Source organism: Taudactylus pleione, unplaced genomic scaffold (genome assembly GCF_031769625.1).
Source record: "Taudactylus pleione unplaced genomic scaffold, aTauple2 ptg001297l, whole genome shotgun sequence".
In the NCBI taxonomy this organism is placed as follows: domain Eukaryota; kingdom Metazoa; phylum Chordata; class Amphibia; order Anura; family Myobatrachidae; genus Taudactylus; species Taudactylus pleione.
Window position 1 is genome coordinate 169,482 of NW_028285697.1, and position 18,779 is coordinate 188,260.

At 50.2% G+C, this 18,779-nt stretch overlaps 1 protein-coding gene across 5 annotated transcripts in view; it reads right to left on the minus strand.

Moving 5' to 3' along the window:
* Positions 1-9,306: 9,306 nt before the first annotated feature.
* The window catches only part of LOC148443339 (uncharacterized), a 135,164-nt gene continuing 125,691 nt past the window's right edge, over positions 9,307-18,779 (minus strand). For 4 of the 5 annotated variants that reach the window (XM_088462959.1, XM_088462956.1, XM_088462957.1 and 1 more), the window contains 2 exons: positions 10,162-10,310; positions 9,307-9,585 (listed from right to left, as the gene is read on the minus strand). In XM_088462959.1, coding sequence (XP_088319085.1) covers positions 10,170-10,310 — 141 coding nt within the window. In that variant the 3' untranslated portion in view covers positions 9,307-9,585; positions 10,162-10,169. The remainder of the gene's footprint in view (positions 9,586-10,161; positions 10,311-18,779) is intronic. The other variant, XM_088462961.1, reaches the window with a different exon arrangement.

Here is an 18,779-nt window from a genome sequence, read left to right on the forward strand (position 1 = left end):
AATGCTGGCCAGGAACTCCACTGCTCTGCGTCCCAAACGCCGCAGCCCGTCAATCTGGCTACAGCTGGGGGGCACTGTGAGCGGACTCACAAATGGAGGGCTGCACATGCGCAGTCCTCTAACAATTGGAGATGTGTGCCAACAATCGGATTAGCGTACATTTAAGAATCGGACCCAGAGAACGCAGCCGCTCTCACTGACATACCAAATGCACCCATGAGACAAACTTTTTTGCAACCACTTCATGCCGCCTCCCAGTCACCGCCCAGGAACGCCCGTCACTCTGCCGCACCATATATGATTTCGTATGTCGCGATCACAGCAGCATCTCTGTGCGTACAATCTGTGTGACGGATGTGCCGTAGGGGGGCTTTAGAACTTTTCACACATGAGCAGTGGCAAATAATCGTTACACAATGCGAACATCGGCATTCCGCCCAAATTGCGTGCGCCTCTGAATCAGGCCCCCAGCGTGGAGACAGGTCCTGCGCCAAATGACCACAAGGAGATGATTAGGAAATCGAGAAAATAACAATAGAAGAGGTGTCTGAGGGCTGAGCCCCCAAACCGGGGAGGAAGATGTGTCTGAGGGCCGAGCCCCCAAACCGGGGAGGCAGAGGTGTCTGAGGGCTGAGCCCCCAAACCAGGGAGGCAGAGGTGTCTGAGGGCTGAGCCCCCAAACCGGGGAGAAAGAGGTGTCTGAGGGCTGAGCCCCCAAACCGGGGAGGAAAAGGTGTCTGAGGGCCGAGCCCCCAACCTGGGGAGGAAGAGGTGTCTGAGGGCTGAGACCCCAAACTGGGGAGGAAGAGGTGTCAAAGAGCTGAGCCCCCAAACTGGGGAGGAAGAGGTGTCTGAGGGCTGAGCCCCCAAACCGGGGAAGAAGAGGTGTCTAAGAGCTGAGCCCCCAAACTGGGGAGGAAGAGGTGTCTGAGGGCTGAGCCCCCAAACCAGGGAGGAAGAGGTGTCTGAGGGCTGAGCCCCCAAACCGGGGAGGAAGAGGTGTCTGAGGGCTGAGACCCCAAACTGGGGAGGAAGAGGTGTCAAAGAGCTGAGCCCCCAAACTGGGGAGGAAGAGGTGTCTGAGGGCTGAGCCCCCAAACCGGGGAAGAAGAGGTGTCTAAGAGCTGAGCCCCCAAACTGGGGAGGAAGAGGTGTCTGAGGGCTGAGCCCCCAAACCAGGGAGGAAGAGGTGTCTGAGGACTGAGCCCCCAAACCGGGGAGGAAGAGGTGTCTGAGGGTTGAGCCTCCAAACCAGGGAAGAAGAGGTGTCTGAGGGCTGAGACCCCAAACCGGGGAGGAAGAGGTATCTGAGGGTTGAGCCTCCAAATCCGGGGAAGAAGAGGTGTCTGAGGGCTGAGACCCCAAACTGGGGAGGAAGAGGTGTCTGAGGGTTGAGCCTCCAAACCGGGGAAGAAGAGGTGTCTAAGAGCTGAGCCCCCAAACCAGGGAGGAAGAGGTGTCTGAGGGCTGAGACCCCAAGCCAGGGAGGAAGAGATGTCTAAGGGCTGAGCTCCCAAACCGGGGAGGAAGATGTGTCTGAGGGCCGAGCCCCCAAACCGGGGAGGCAGAGGTGTCTGAGGGCTGAGCCCCCAAACCAGGGAGGCAGAGGTGTCTGAGGGCTGAGCCCCCAAACCGGGGAGAAAGAGGTGTCTGAGGGCTGAGCCCCCAAACCGGGGAGGAAAAGGTGTCTGAGGGCCGAGCCCCCAACCTGGGGAGGAAGAGGTGTCTGAGGGCTGAGACCCCAAACTGGGGAGGAAGAGGTGTCAAAGAGCTGAGCCCCCAAACTGGGGAGGAAGAGGTGTCTGAGGGCTGAGCCCCCAAACCGGGGAAGAAGAGGTGTCTAAGAGCTGAGCCCCCAAACTGGGGAGGAAGAGGTGTCTGAGGGCTGAGCCACCAAACCAGGGAGGAAGAGGTGTCTGAGGGCTGAGCCCCCAAACCGGGGAGGAAGAGGTGTCTGAGGGCTGAGACCCCAAACTGGGGAGGAAGAGGTGTCAAAGAGCTGAGCCCCCAAACTGGGGAGGAAGAGGTGTCTGAGGGCTGAGCCCCCAAACCGGGGAAGAAGAGGTGTCTAAGAGCTGAGCCCCCAAACTGGGGAGGAAGAGGTGTCTGAGGGCTGAGCCCCCAAACCAGGGAGGAAGAGGTGTCTGAGGACTGAGCCCCCAAACCGGGGAGGAAGAGGTGTCTGAGGGTTGAGCCTCCAAACCAGGGAAGAAGAGGTGTCTGAGGGCTGAGACCCCAAACCGGGGAGGAAGAGGTATCTGAGGGTTGAGCCTCCAAACCGGGGAAGAAGAGGTGTCTAAGAGCTGAGCCCCCAAACCAGGGAGGAAGAGGTGTCTGAGGGCTGAGACCCCAAGCCAGGGAGGAAGAGATGTCTAAGGGCTGAGCTCCCAAACCAGGGAGGAAGAGGTGTCTGTGTGCTGAGCCCCCAAACCGGGGAGGAAGAGGTGGTAATTGCCTGAGCTACTGTACTAGCGAGACTAGCGTGGTAACTGCATTTCTGTTTGTGGAGCATCAGGGAAGCATTCCCGCCACCAATGGCTGCCAAGCCCTGCCCCTCACCCCCACCCATTACTGACATATTTTCTACAAGCCCCTGAACATCGCAGGAAGTACCCCAGGTTGAGAACCGCTGTGTTATGTGAATCCATGTGAACTTATGCTTAATGTACTTTACAGACTTGTTGCGGTTTCTTTGTCACGTTGCAGCTTTTCCGTGTTTCTTGCTGTGGGATTTATTGCAGAAACGTCATTAGAACTAGAACTCGCCTGGTTTGCCTTATAAACAATTGGCGCTTGTGTTCTGTGAGTAAATACGTCTATTAGAAATTGCGCAGTTGGATTGGATATGATCCCTTTGCGGTATATGTAGCAGCAGATTTATGGAGACGGGAAAGTGCTGTGATAAGGGCAGAGCCGGCCCTGGCCAAATTAGTGCCCTAGGCATTTGCTTAGTTTGTTTATGCCTAGGGCCGGCTCTGGATAAGGGCAATGCCAGGGGGTATTCCCAAAGGTCCACTTCCAGCAATAATACAAGCTAAGTTATTATTATACCATTCAGGTCTCTTGTATACAGTCACCTGGGCACTTACTGTAACGGCCGCTCTATCAGCATATGGGGGGGCTTGGATGTTACTGTGAGGGGTTATAGCACTTACAGCCCCAATTTATCTCACATCCAATGTAATCGCTGCTAACATCTATTGTGTTAGATCAGTAGGACCCTAACACTCAGCTACACAAATGTACCCCCGACCCTGGCACACACTACGCTCTCAGCCAAAGGGGTCCACACTTTCTCCCCTAACATTCAAAGGGTTAACACATCATGGGGGAGATGTATCAAGCCTTGGAGAGAGGTAAAGTGACGTTACCCACAGCAACTAATCAGCTTCTGTTGTGTATCTAGCACAGTCTTTGAAATGAGAGTTAGACGCTGATTGGTTGCTTTGAACAATTTCTTCAGTTTAGGGGGTAAATTTACTAAGAATCGAGAATGGTCTCAGTTTAGTTTTTTTTAATCTCGAGTTGCATCGCCGAATCTCGGGTGATTTTCCCGGTTTTTTCATCTCGCAAATTTACTAAGGAGTGAGTTTAGCTGAAAGTGAGATGACCGATGGTGAAGCAGATCGAGATATCTCCCCTGAGATTGCAGTGTTTTCTCTCTGCAAATCTCCTCCGAGCTAGCAGCCTGCACATACTGTATCAGTGAGATATGTGTAAGCTGCTTGTGTGTTAGGACCTGTAAAAAACAAGTTAAATGTTATTTAAAAAAATTAAATAGGGTCCCCTCCCCTAAAGCTTAACCAGAACTGGACTTGCCAGCCAGTCCTGGTACCTACAATTACGGGGAACAAAACGAGTAGGGTTCCACCATAAATTAGGTACCAGCACCAGGCTGCAGGGACAGTCCTGGTTTTAATTATAGGGGGAAAAAAATTGCGTAGGGGTACCCCTATAATTAAAACCAGCACCGGACCCTTTCTAGCGAGGGACTGATGCCACAGCCAAAGTAGTCATCCAAGGTCTTCAGAAAACAAAAGAATGAAAATCGCGACCCACGCAACTGATAACAGCCAGGATGATTGTTATCTCCTGAATGAAACACTCAGTCGCGGCTTCTGCCTTTATAGAACCGTATCTGAGCTTTCATTGGCTGAGAGAGGTGAGCCCCCACCTCTCTCAGCCAGTGAACAGCTCTTCCATTGAAGTCAATGGTGGGAACGGCAGAATAAATTTTAGTAACCCTGCAGCTCTCCATAGACCTCAATGGAGTCGTTCATTAGCTGAGAGAGGCGGGGGCTCACCTCTCTCAGCCAATGAACGCTCAGCTACGACTCTACAAAGGCTAAAGCCGCATTTGAGCATTTCATTTGGGAGATAACAACCATCCTGGTTGGTATCTGTTGCATGGCTCGCAATTTGCATTTTTTTTGTTTTAAGAAGACCTTGGCTGCCTACTTTGGACAAGGGGACCATTCCTGGTAATGTAGGTGAGTATGTATGTGTGTTTGTATGTAATAAAAGTGTACTTTCACGGTGTATGTGTTGTGATTTTTACACATTTCTTTACAGTTGAATTACAGGTACCAGCGGACCCTTAATGCCCCACATGCTGGTACTTGTGGTTCTCCAAGTACCAGCATGCGGGGGAGGCTTGCTGGGACCTGTAGTTCCACTGTAAAGACAATGTTGTTAATTCTATTTTTTACACACTACATTCACTATCAACCCGCCACCCACTGCCCAGGGGTGGCGGGGATAGCCCCGGGCTATCAGCCTAGGCCAGGGGTGCCCTGGAGAGGGGGCCCGGTGAGAGGGCTCCCCTGGCTGTGGCATCAGCCCCCCCACTAGAAAGAGTCCGGTGCTGGTTTTACTTATAGGGGGACCCTATGCAATTTTTCCCCCCTATAATTAAAACCAGGACTGTCCCTGAAGCCTTGTGCTGGTACCTAAATTATAATGGAACCCTATTTGTTTTGTTCCCCATAATTTTAGGTATCAGGACTGGCTAGCAAGTCCGGGGCTGGTTAGGCTTTTGGGGGGGGGGGACCATATGTATTTTTTTTTAAATATACCCTATTTAAACTATTTACAGGCAGAAACATACACAAATCACAATGAGTTGTGTATGTTTCAGCCAAACTCGCAGCTCTGGAGGTGAGAGTTTAAAACTGAAATTTGGCAGAGAGTTTGCTGTCATCTCACCCGAGATTGTCATCTTGATTCTTGGTAAATTTACGAGCTGTATCTTTTAGGTGAAAAGTACTTCCGAGTTTGCCGGATGGTGATAAGATTCAAGTTTGCTATCTCATCCCATGAGTGAGAAGAGAGAAATCTTTCTCTAACTCTCCCAACTTTGCCTTTAGTCAATTTGCGAGTTGAAAATCATGCCTAAACTCTCCTGAGATTGCAATCTCGACCATTCTCGATTATTAGTAAATTTACCCCTAGATCTCTCCAAGGCTTGATACTAACACACCAACACACTAACACACATCACACAAAAATGCTGATTAATTCATTAGAGTAACAAGGACAAACTTAATTTCAGATTTAATATAAAATGGTACAGTACAGCGCTTATAACAAAAGATATAAAAAAGACATACAAAATAATATTAAATCACAGAAAATAGAAGACTTATGTAGGGATGATACCATTTGTGTGTTGGGGAAACTATCAACCAGGTTGAGCCCAGAAGATTAACACCACAAATAGCTTTATCTGGGTGTTTAAATTCCCTATTTTTCCTCAGCCCCCTTCTGTGACGTCACTGAGAGGGGCATCATCATTAGCATCTAAATGTGCACCAGCCCCATGTTAGGTGCAGAGAATCAGTAGAAGCATGCCCCGTCCACTAGGTATGCGTCTGCAGACATAGCCATCATCATTAGTATCTAGATGTGCACCAGCCCCATGCTAGGTGCAGAGAATCAGTAGAAGCCTGCCCCGTCCACTAGGTATGCATCTGCAGACATAGCCATCATCATTAGTATCTAGATGTGCACCAGCCCCATGCTAGGTGCAGAGAATCAGTAGAAGCCTGCCCCGTCCACTAGGTATGCATCTGCAGACGTAGCCATCATCATTAGTATCTAGATGTGCACCAGCCCCATGCTAGGTGCAGAGAATCTACAGAAGCCTACCCTGCCCTCTGGGTATGCGCCTAAAGAAGTAGCCATCATCATTAGCATCTAAATGTGCACCAGCCCCATGTTAGGTGCAGAGAATCAGTAGAAGCCTGCCCCGTCCACTAGGTATGCGTCTGCAGACATAGCCATCACCATTAGTATCTAGATGTGCACCAGCCCCATGCTAGATGCAGAGAATCTGTAGAAGCCTGGTCCACCCTCTGGGTATGCGCCTGCAGACGTAGCCATCATCATTAGTATCTAGATGTGCACCAGCCCCATGCTAGGTGCAGAGAATCTACAGAAGCCTGCCCCACCCTCTGGGTATGCGCCTGCAGACATAGCCATCATCATTAGTATCTAGATGTGCACCAGCCCCATGCTAGGTGCAGAGAATCAGTAGAAGCCTGGTCCGCCCTCAGGGTATTTGCCTGCAGACAGAGCCATCATCATTAGTATCTAGATGTGCACCAGCCCCATGCTAGGTGCAGAGAATCTACAGAAGCCTGCCCCGCCCTCTGGGTATGCGCCTGCAGACTAAGCCATCATCATTAGTATCTAGATGTGCATCAGCCCCATGCTAGGTGCAGAGAATCTACAGAAGCCTGCCCCGCCCTCTGGGTATGCGCCTGCAGATGTAGCCATCCTCATTGGTATCTAGATGTGCATCAGCCCCATGCTAGGAGGAGAATCAGTAGAAGCCTGCCCCGCCCTCTGGGTATGCACCTGCAGACGTAGCCATCATCATTAGTATCTAGATGTGCACCAGCCTCATGCTAGGAGGAGAATCAGTAGAAGCCTGCCCCACCCTCTGGGTTTGCACCTGCAGACGTAGCCATCATCATTAGTATCTAGATGTGTACCAGCCCCATGCTAGGAGGAGAATCGGTAGAAGCCTGCCCTGCCAAATGGGTATGCGCCTGCAGACGTAGCCTTCATCATTAGTATCTAGATGTGTACCAGCCACATGCTAGATGCAGAGAATCTGTAGAAGCCTGCCCCACCCACTGGGTATGCGCCTGCAGACGTAGCCATCATCATTAGTATCTAGATGTGCACCAGCCCCATGCTAGGAGGAGAATCAGTAGAAGCCTGCCCCACCCTCTGGGTATGCGCCAGCAGACGTAGCCTTCATCATTAGTATCTAGATGTGCACCAGCCCCATGCTAGGAGGAGAATCAGTAGAAGCCTGCCCCACCCTCTGGGTATGCGCCTGCAGACGTAGCCTTCATCATTAGTATCTAGATGTGCACCAGCCCCATGCTAGGTGCAGAGAATCAGTAGAAGCCTGCCCCACCCACTGGGTATGCGCCTGCAGACGTAGCCATCATCATTAGTATCTAGACGTGCACCAGCCCCATCCTAGGTGCAAAAGATACATCAGACATCTCTTCTGAATGCTACGATAACACGTGGAAGTTGAATTACCTGCCTACTGCACTCCCAATAAATGAGGCTGTCGCACATGGTTGTTGTCCAGTTACTACCCAGAAATGGCCATTTGACGGAAAGTGTGGTCCTTCAACAAACAGGTCAATCTGTTTGCAGAAGTGATCTCCGTCAGTCAGGGTAAGTTTGACCCAGACGCATGAGCAGTTGCCAGTTTCTTCCTTTTGAGCATTACGCTGAAATCCGCGTGATCCGTCCGTATCTGCTATTACGTGTGACAGCATCAGGTCCTCTGTTATATGACATGAATATGCTGAGGAAGACTTCCTAGGCTATTTGTGCCCTAATGAACTTGTAGCCAAGTAACCGTCCCCAGAAATCATTTATTGATAATATTATTATTGTTTGTTTTTATTTACTGGGTCTCTACTACCAATTACATGTAGTGATATAATACAACATCCTAATACATAAATTCATGGGGAAAAGGAGGGGGCTTGTGATTTTATTTTTTATTTTTTTTGGGGGGTGGGGGTCGGCTAAGTATAAACTGACGGTTGTATTAGAGGTCGGATCATCTGAAAATCACCAGAAATCACCATAAACCATAATTTTTCCATACACGGCTCAAAGCATCTCACCATCCTGATTCTTTTTCAAATAGTTGGATTTTACCACATCCACCCAAACAAATGCCAGGAAAAGAAGAGCCCATGGGCATAGAGATGGCACTGCGTGAAGTACGAGCTATATGTCCGGCCTGAATATAATAAAGAGGTTCAGTCATTATTGGTATGGAGTGGCCACTAATTAATAATGAAATGGCCACTACAATAAATACATTTATGGGACACAATTATTTAATTACTTTATTTTATTTGGGCAAGCTCATAAATAATAAAACAAATAACAACATTTTCATTTCATGGACAATATAATATTTAAGAAATATTAAGAGGCCAATATTATTAATAAATTAAATACCTGGATCAATAATATTTTATGTTAATTGGGGTTATCTTGAGTAATGCATGCATAGGTCCATAAGTGATCAATATAATAAGTGCCTCCATTATAAATGAATTAAGAGACCCACAATTAAAATGTAACAATTAATGTTCTGTAATTTCATTTATAAATAATATAAATAATAATATTTATTATTATATTGTCTGCAAAATGAATTTAGTATTATTTATTAATTTGCACCAATAATAAATTAACTAATTGTGCCTCATAAATATATTTATTGTTTGAGTCACTTATTAATTAGTGACAAAATATGTTTCATGTGTCTCTTTATTATGTTTCGGGGTACAGATAGCTTAAACTGCATGAAGCGCAATCTCATCGGCCGGAGACATTGTACAGTACGGCAGGGTTTGGCTGTAATTGCCGGAAATGTTTGCCTTTCAAACCTGCTACAAACCGCTGTGCATTACATTTGGCTCTTTAATGGTAAATTATACTTTATTACAAACTTCACAGTTAATCCCCTGCAAAGACTTTTACTCTCTCTGTTGTAACTTTGTTGCAGTTCTGCAATGATGTACAAAGGTTATCCAATGACATTATAGCATAAGTTACTTCAATATATACAATCACACAAGAACAGTTATTTTTAAAGATGCTGCAGATATAAAGGTCTTTGATATGTGAGAATAGACTATACAAATATATAACTTATGATTTACATTTAAAAAATCTAATTTTCTTTTTTTATTTTCACCACGATAATTTTCACTATTATTCACATATAAATGTTAATATTTAGCTTCAGCCGGATTCACAAATATTTTAATATTCTGCACATTTTTACATGTCAATTCAATATAAATGTTATTTTACTAGTGGGCACATGATATATAAGGTGAATATAGGTTTGTAGCTCGCTGAGTGCTTCTCTCCTCCTGTTGCGCTGGCTGGCTTATGACATCATCCTCATGATCACTCCCCGCATAGATCTATATATAGGCGGGATTGAGAGCAGTCCCGAATAATATCCCGCCCTCCAGTAACCGGTACACGCCTCCTCCCCTACTGGCGGCCATACCGCAGGGCGTTCTGTATGGAGAGAAAATTTGACATTATTTACCTACAAATCTGAATTTCAGCATAAAAAGTTTCCTCCATGATGCTGAGCTGTAAATTGCCCCAGACGTTCTAATACTGCCGTAATACATGAGTGATACCGATGTGTACACTTAGCGGTTTTCCATCATATGCCGCGAGACACGTGAAGCGACTTAGGCGCCACATCACGGATAATGAGTTCCGTGCTTTCACATGTTAGTGTCTTTGTCGCAGCGAAGCCGCACACCAGCTGACTTATAAAGTACCGGAGACATATAGTGACGCAATTTCCTCCTAACTCAGGCAGCGTAAATTCACACAATGCTTAGCCGCATATTTCACTGAGCGCCAAACAGGGATATTTGGCGCAATTTGAAAACAGGTGAATGTGGACCCATAATCTCTTTGTGCTTCTACAACCTGTTGTGTTGGCGGACCCCGAGGACTGCGTCATGCTCCAATAATCCTGATTTTTGGCCTAATACCAAGGCTACCAATGCCGCCCCCCTTCCCCCCAGCTTGTTAATGGCGGACAGTTTATTAGAGATATATATATGAATATCTTACGCACGAGATCAGTCCTCCTCGCTGGAGCTGGAAGAGTCTTCAGTGGATCCCAGAGCCGTTCTACAGCCAAGATGGCGGCAGAGGTTCCCTGTCCTCTGCTGCAGGGGCTGCAATCTGCTGTGTGGTCGGTGATGTCTGGTCAGAGAGATCTGTGGGGACATAAACCCCCCAAAGTGTCATTTATAAAGGAGGATCCAGGAACAGAGAAATCACTTTAGCAATATCTGCCCTGTACAATGGCGCAGACCATCATAATGGAGTCAGCACATGATACACAGGCACGCTGCTCCATACTTACCGACTTCCTACACTTCCTCCCCGGGGAGAAGCAGGTGGGCTTTTTTGGGGGGGGCAGGGCCAGATGGTCCGCGTCATTAAGCCCCCCACTCGTGGTAAGATTCAACGATTCCTGCATTTTTGAATAGGAGGCAGGGCTAAAAGACATGATTGGCAAAGAATCACGTCATTATGCTCCGCCCCTTCTCGCGGACCCGCCGACCTGCGAGAAAAGGAAGTGGAAAGAATGCGGGAGAAGTGTCTAGTTTCTCGGGGGTGCAGGAGGGTTACCCAAAAAATCAGGAGCCGGGACAGTAGGCATGTATGTGCTGCAGACAAATACACCTGTGTACAAGCACGCACATCACCATCATATGCTGCTGTAATGATATTTCGGGTAACCCCCCACACCTCCGGTAGAGTAGGCACTTCACCCGCCTTCTCCCCACCTCCTAGTGAAGAGGGCAGAATGGGAAGAATTTCCGCGGAGATCGAGGGTCCCTATGTAGGGGGAGGGGCTTAGTGCTGCGATTCTTCAAGAATGGTGTCATTAAGCCTTGTCCCCTATTTACATTTTCACCAATCACGGCAATTCGCTGAGAAGGGGCGGGGCTTAATACCGTGAACATTCAGGCGCCGCCCCCATCACAACCCACCTGCGTCTCCTTCCCAGGCTTCTCCCGGAGAGGAGACAAAAAAACAGTATAGAGTATGTTATAGAGCAGCTTTAGGGCTTCACCTGGGACTCATGGAGAAAAACACGCATCTCCTATAGAGCTGTTTGGCCGCAGACCCCGTCTACATGGCCAAGATGGTGGCTGTGACCCTGAGAGGGTTAAATCATTGTGCTGCAGTGGCAATTTCACATGAACTATCATATTATATGTACTATAAATGTATATGTAATACTGTATTTTAACATGTTATATACAATGCGCTGTGTGCAGGTGTTACATTGGGGAAAGGCAGGGGTGACTGTGTGCAGGTGTGACATTGGGGAAAGGCAGGGGTGACTGTGTGCAGGTGTTACATTGGGGAAAGGCTGGGGTGACTGTGTGCAGGTGTTACATTGGGGAAAGTCAGGGGTGACTGTGTGCAGGTGTTACATTGGGGAGAGGCAGGGGTGACTGTGTGCAGGTGTTACATTGGGGAGAGGCAGGGGTGACTGTGTGCAGGTGTTACATTGGGGAAACGTAGGGGTGACTGTGTGCAGGTGGTACATTGGGGAAACGTAGGGGTGACTGTGTGCAGGTGTTACATTGGGGAAACGCTGGGGTGACTGTGTGCAGGTGTTACATTGGGGAAACGCTGGGGTGACTGTGCAGGTGTTACATTGGGGAAAGGCAGGGGTGACTGTGTGCAGGTGTCACATTGGGGAAAGGCAGGGGTGACTGTGTGCAGGTGTTACATTGGGGAGAGGCAGGGGTGACTGTGTGCAGGTGTTACATTGGGGAAACGTAGGGGTGACTGTGTGCAGGTGTTACATTGGGGAAACGCTGGGGTGACTGTGTGCAGGTGTTACATTGGGGAAAGGCAGGGGTGAATGTGCAGGTGTTACATTGGGGAAAGGCAGGGGTGACTGTGTGCAGGTGTTACATTGGGGAAACGCTGGGGTGACTGTGCAGGTGTTACATTGGGGAAAGGCAGGGGTGACTGTGTGCAGGTGTCACATTGGGGAAATGTAGGGGTGACTGTGTGCAGGTGTTACATTGGGGAGAGGCAGGGGTGACTGTGTGCAGGTGTTACATTGGGGAAAGGCTGGGGAGACTGTGTGCAGGTGTTACATTGGGGAAAGTCAGGGGTGACTGTGTGCAGGTGTTACATTGGGGAAAGTCAGGGGTGACTGTGTGCAGGTGTTACATTGGGGAGAGGCAGGGGTGACTGTGTGCAGGTGTTACATTGGGAAGAGGCAGGGGTGACTGTGTGCAGGTGTTACATTGGGGAAACGCTGGGGTGACTGTGTGCAGGTGTTACATTGGGGAAACGCTGGGGTGACTGTGTAGGTGTTACATTGGGGAAAGGCAGGGGTGACTGTGTGCAGGTGTCACATTGGGGAAAGGCAGGGGTGACTGTGTGCAGGTGTTACATTGGGGAGAGGCAGGGGTGACTGTGTGCAGGTGTTACATTGGGGAAACGTAGGGGTGACTGTGTGCAGGTGTTACATTGGGGAAACGCTGGGGTGACTGTGTGCAGGTGTTACATTGGGGAAAGGCAGGGGTGAATGTGCAGGTGTTACATTGGGGAAAGGCAGGGGTGACTGTGTGCAGGTGTTACATTGGGGAAACGCTGGGGTGACTGTGCAGGTGTTACATTGGGGAAAGGCAGGGGTGACTGTGTGCAGGTGTCACATTGGGGAAATGTAGGGGTGACTGTGTGCAGGTGTTACATTGGGGAGAGGCAGGGGTGACTGTGTGCAGGTGTTACATTGGGGAAACGTAGGGGTGACTGTGTGCAGGTGTTACATTGGGGAAACGTAGGGGTGACTGTGTGCAGGTGTTACATTGGGGAAATGTAGGGGTGACTGTGTGCAGGTGTTACATTGGGGAGAGGCAGGGGTGACTGTGTGCAGGTGTTACATTGGGGAAACGTAGGGGTGACTGTGTGCAGGTGTTACATTGGGGAAACGCTGGGGTGACTGTGTGCAGGTGTTACATTGGGGAAAGGCAGGGGTGAATGTGCAGGTGTTACATTGGGGAAAGGCAGGGGTGACTGTGTGCAGGTGTTACATTGGGGAAACGCTGGGGTGACTGTGCAGGTGTTACATTGGGGAAAGGCAGGGGTGACTGTGTGCAGGTGTCACATTGGGGAAATGTAGGGGTGACTGTGTGCAGGTGTTACATTGGGGAGAGGCAGGGGTGACTGTGTGCAGGTGTTACATTGGGGAAACGTAGGGGTGACTGTGTGCAGGTGTTACATTGGGGAAACGTAGGGGTGACTGTGTGCAGGTGTTACATTGGGGAAATGTAGGGGTGACTGTGTGCAGGTGTTACATTGGGGAGAGGCAGGGGTGACTGTGTGCAGGTGTTACATTGGGGAAACGTAGGGGTGACTGTGCAGGTGTTACATTGGGGAGAGGCAGGGGTGACTGTGTGCAGGTGTTACATTGGGGAAATGTAGGGGTGACTGTGTGCAGGTGTTACATTGGGGAAAGGCAGGGGTGACTGTGTGCAGGTGTTACATTGGGGAAATGTAGGGGTGACTGTGTGCAGGTGTTACATTGGGGAGAGGCAGGGGTGACTGTGTGCAGGTGTTACATTGGGGAAACGTAGGGGTGACTGTGCAGGTGTTACATTGGGGAGAGGCAGGGGTGACTGTGTGCAGGTGTTACATTGGGGAAATGTAGGGGTGACTGTGTGCAGGTGTTACATTGGGGAAAGGCAGGGGTGACTGTGTGCAGGTGTTACATTGGGGAGAGGCAGGGGTGACTGTGTGCAGGTGTTACATTGGGGAAAGGCAGGGGTGACTGTGTGCAGGTGTTACATTGGGGAAAGGCAGGGGTGACTGTGTGCAGGTGTTACATTGGGGAAAGGCAGGGGTGACTGTGTGCAGGTGTTACATTGGGGAAAGGCAGGGGTGACTGTGTGCAGGTGTTACATTGGGGAAAGGCAGGGGTGACTGTGTGCAGGTGTTACATTGGGGAAAGGCAGGGGTGACTGTGTGCAGGTGTTACATTGGGGAAAGGCAGGGGTGACTGTGTGAAGGTGTTACATTGGGGAAATGTACGGGTGACTGTGTGCAGGTGTTACATTGGGGAAAAGTAGGGGTGACTGTGTGCAGGTGTTACATTGGGGAAAGGCAGGGGTGACTGTGTGCAGGTGTTACATTGGGGAAAGGCAGGGGTGACTGTGTGCAGGTGTTACATTGGGGAAAGGCAGGGGTGACTGTGTGCAGGTGTTACATTGGGGATACGCAGGGGTGACTGTGTGCAGGTGTTACATTGGGGAAATGCTGGGGTGACTGTGTGCAGGTGTTACATTGGGGAAATGCTGGGGTGACTGTGTGCAGGTGTTACATTGGGGAAACGTAGGGGTGACTGTGTGCAGGTGTTACATTGGGGAAAGGCAGGGGTGACGGTGTGCAGGTGTTACATTGGGGAAAGGCAGGGGTGACTGTGTGCAGGTGTTACATTGGGGAAAGGCAGGGGTGACGGTGTGCAGGTGTTACATTGGGGAAAGGTAGGGGTGACTGTGTGCAGGTGTGACATTGGGGAAAGGCAGGGGTAACTGTGTGCAGGTGTTACATTGGGGAAAGGCAGGGGTAACTGTGTGCAGGTGTTACATTGGGGAATGGCAGGGGTGACGGTGTGCAGGTGTTACATTGGGGAAAGGCAGGGGTGACGGTGTGCAGGTGTTACATTGGGGAAAGGCAGGGGTGACTGTGTGCAGGTGTTACATTGGGGAAAGGCAGGGGTGACTGTGTGCAGGTGTTACATTGGGGAAAGGCAGGGGTAACTGTGTGCAGGTGTTACATTGGGGAATGGCAGGGGTGACGGTGTGCAGGTGTTACATTGGGGAAAGGCAGGGGTGACTGTGTGCAGGTGTTACATTGGGGAAACGTAGGGGTGACTGTGTGCAGGTGTTACATTGGGGAAACATAGGGGTGACTGTGTGCAGGTGTTACATTGGGGAAACGTAGGGGTGACTGTGTGCAGGTGTTACATTGGGGAAACGTAGGGGTGACTTTGTGCAGGTGTTACATTGGGGAAACGTAGGGGTGACTGTGTGCAGGTGTTACATTGGGGAAACATAGGGGTGACTGTGTGCAGGTGTTACATTGGGGAAACGTAGGGGTGACTGTGTGAACTCTGCACTTTTGTTATTTATTTGATTTTTACTTTATAAGAATTTGTCATCTTCTGTCACCTAGGGTCCCATTTATCAAAATATATTTGTGGTAAAATCCCAGAAAACACCAGAAAGTAGCGGCATTGTGAAGCAGGGGGAGGGGCCACGATAACGTGATTCAGAGCGAATCGCTTCACTGCCCCTCTGTTGCCGGGGTTTCTATAGCTACTGCGTCTTCGGGGAAGCTAACCTGCTTTTCTCGGGGACCCGGGAGCGGCACCCGATATTCGGGAGGGTAGGTAAGCCTGGATATAAGTCCATAATGTCTCAGACACCGAACATGCATTTAGCCTGATTGTTTAAGGGACCCTGAGCGGATTATTACCCCCTATGGTACCGTGTGAACAATGGAATAATAACCGAGCATGTGAGCCTGAATGTACAGTGTATACCCTCTGACTCTCAGGCCCCCATTTATTAGTAATATGTGATCATAGCACCCGGATGTCTCATCTGGTACATGCCTGGACATGAGCTCCGAAAGGCGCCCGCCCCTGTGATGTGCCCGGAGAGCTGCCGGGGCTGCTGCGCATGCGCAGTCACGCTAACTGCACATGTACGGCCGCCATCGCCGGGGAGGGTATTTATGCGTGGTGTAGCGGTATCCCATAGGCTACAGCGGCTAACGGCATCATCGGATGGTATTAGCAGTGGGGGCCAATATCCGGGATGCATCACATTCTGGATTCTGGTAAACCTGGCAGCATCGCATCCCCTATAGAAACCTATGGGGGAGGCGGCTGCCAGCGTGAATAGAGGGAGATATCTGCTGCGGTGCCTCCTTCATACATCCGGGGGAAACCTAATATTTGAGGTTAACCCCCGAAAACAGGTGTTTTCAGGGATTAAATCTGAAATATACAATGATAAATAGGCCTCTCAGAGAGGTGTGTACCTCTGACTGTTACCTGTACGCTGTGGGGGAATTGTCTTTTTACAGACTGAACAATAAACATGTATTTCCTTCTAGACTCTTCTATCCTGTGACCAGCAGAATAAGCACAAACCTCTGCTCCGTTCTCCGGCTGTTCTGGAGTGAGCCCAGTGTCTCCAAGCGAAAGCCCTCTGCCAGCTGCCCCGCAGAGACTGGTCCATTGTGCAGTACCAGTGGGCATTAGCCAGTAAGTGCTGCAGCAGCGCCCACAAATAGCCAAAAGTAACCAGTTCCAGGTGTCGGTGTAGGAGCCTGGATGGAAGTAAGCGGTTCCAGGTGCCAGTGTAGGAGCCTGGATGGAAGTAAGCGGTTCCAGGTGCCAGTGTAGGAGCCTGGATGGAAGTAAATGTTTCCAGGTGCCAGTGTAGGAGCCTGGATGGAAGTAAACATTTCCAGGTGCCAGTGTAGGAGCCTGGATGGAAGTAAGCGGTTCCAGGTGCCAGTGTAGGAGCCTGGATGTAAGTAAACGTTTCCAGGTGCCAGTGTAGGAGCCTGGATGGAAGTAAACATTTCCAGGTGCCAGTGTAGGAGCCTGGATGGAAGTAAACGTTTCCAGGTGCTAGTGTAGGAGCCTGGATGGAAGTAAACATTTCCAGGTGCCAGTGTAGGTGCCTGGATGGAAGTAAACAGTTCCAGGTGCCAGTGTCGAGCCTGGATGGAAGTAGGTGGTTCCAGGTGCCAGTGTAGAAGCCTGGATGAAAGTAAGCGGTTCCAGGTGCCACTGTAGAAGCCTGGATAGAAGTAAGAAGTTCCAGGTGCCAGTGTAGGAGCCTGGATGGAAGTAAGCGGTTCCAGGTGCCAGTGTAGGAGCCTGGATGGAAGTAGGTGGTTCCAGGTGCCAGTGTAGGAGCCTGGAGGGAAGTAAGCGGTTCCAGGTGCCAGTGTAGGAGCCTGGATGGAAGTAAGTGGTTCCAGGTGCCAGTGTAGGAGCCTGGAAGGAAGTAGGTGGTTCCAGGTGCCAGTAGTAGCTGGTTCCAGGTGCTAGTGTAAGACCCTAGATGGAAGTAAGCGGTTCCAGGTGCCAGTGTAGAAGCCTGGATGGAAGGAAGTGGTTCCAGGGGCCAGTGTAGGAGCCTGGATGGAAGTAAGCAGTTCCAGGTGCCAGTGTAAGAGCCTGGATGGAAGTAGGTGGTTCCAGGTCCCAGTGTAGGAGCCTGGATGGAAGTAGGCAGTTCCAGGTGCCAGTGTAGGAGCCTGGATGGAAGTAAGGGGTTCCAGGTGCCAGTGTAGGAGCCTGAATGGAAGTGGGTGGTTCCAGGTGCCTGTGTAAGAGCCTGGATGGAAGTAAGCGATTCCAGGTGCCAGTGTAGGAGCATGGATGGAAGTGGTTCCAGGTGCCAGTGTAAGAGCTTGGATGGAAATAACCGGTTCCAGGTGCCAGTGTAGGAACCTGGATGGAAGTAGGTGGTTCCAGGTGCCAGTGTAGGAGAATGGATGGAAGTGGTTCCAGGTGCAAGTGTAGGAGCCTGGATGGAAGTAGATGGTTCCAGGTGCCAGTGTAGGAGCATGGAAGTAAGCAGTTCCAGGTGCAAGTGTAGGAGCCTGGATAGAAGTAAGCGGTTCCAGGTACCTTTGTAGGAGCCTGGATGGAAGTAAGCAGTTCCAGGTGCAAGTGTAGGAACCTGGACAGAATTATACGGTTCCAGATGCCTGTGTAGGAGCCTGGATGGAAGTAAGCTGTTCCAGTTGCCAGTGTAGGAGCCTGGATGGAAGTAAGCATTTCCAGGTGCCAGTGTAGGAGCCTGGATGGAAGTAAGCGGTTCCAGGTGCCTGTGTAGGAGCCTGGATGGAAGTAAGTTGTTACAGGTGCCAGTGTAGGAGCCTGGATGGAAGTAAGTAGTTCCAGGTGCCAGTGTAGGAGCCTGGATGGAAGTAAGCAGTTCCAGGCGCCAGTGTAGGAGCCTGGATGGAAGTAAACGTTTCCAGGTGCCAGTGTAGGAGCCTGGATGGAAGTAAACGTTTCCAGGTGCCAGTGTAGGAGCCTGGATGGAAGTAAACATTTCAAGGTGCCAGTGTAGGAGCCTGGATGGAAGTAAACATTTCCAGGTGCCAGTGTAGGAGCCTGGATGGAAGTAAACAGTTCAAGGTGCCAGTGTAGAAGCCTGGATGGAAGTAGGTGGTTCCAGGTGCCAGTGTAGGAGCCTGGATGGAAGTAAGCAGTTCCAGGTGCCAGTGTAGGAGCCTGGATGGAAGTAACTGGTTCCAGGTGCCAGTGTAGGAGCCTGGAAGGAAGTAGGTGGTTCCAGGTGCCAGTAGTAGCTGGTTCCAGGTGCCGGTGTAAGACCCTAGATGTAAGTAAGTGGTTCCAGGTGCCAGTGTAGAAGCCTGGATGGAAGGAAGCGATTCCAGGTGCCAGTGTAGGAGCATGGATGGAAGTGGGTCCAGGTGCCAGTGTAAGAGCTTGGATGGAAATAACCAGTTCATGGTGCCAGTGTAGGAACCTGGATGGAAGTAGGTGGTTCCAGGTGCCAGTGTAGGAGCATGGATGGAAGTGGTTCCAGGTGCCAGTGTAGGAGCCTGGATGGAAGTAGGTGGTCCCAGGTGCCAGTGTAGGAGCATGGAAG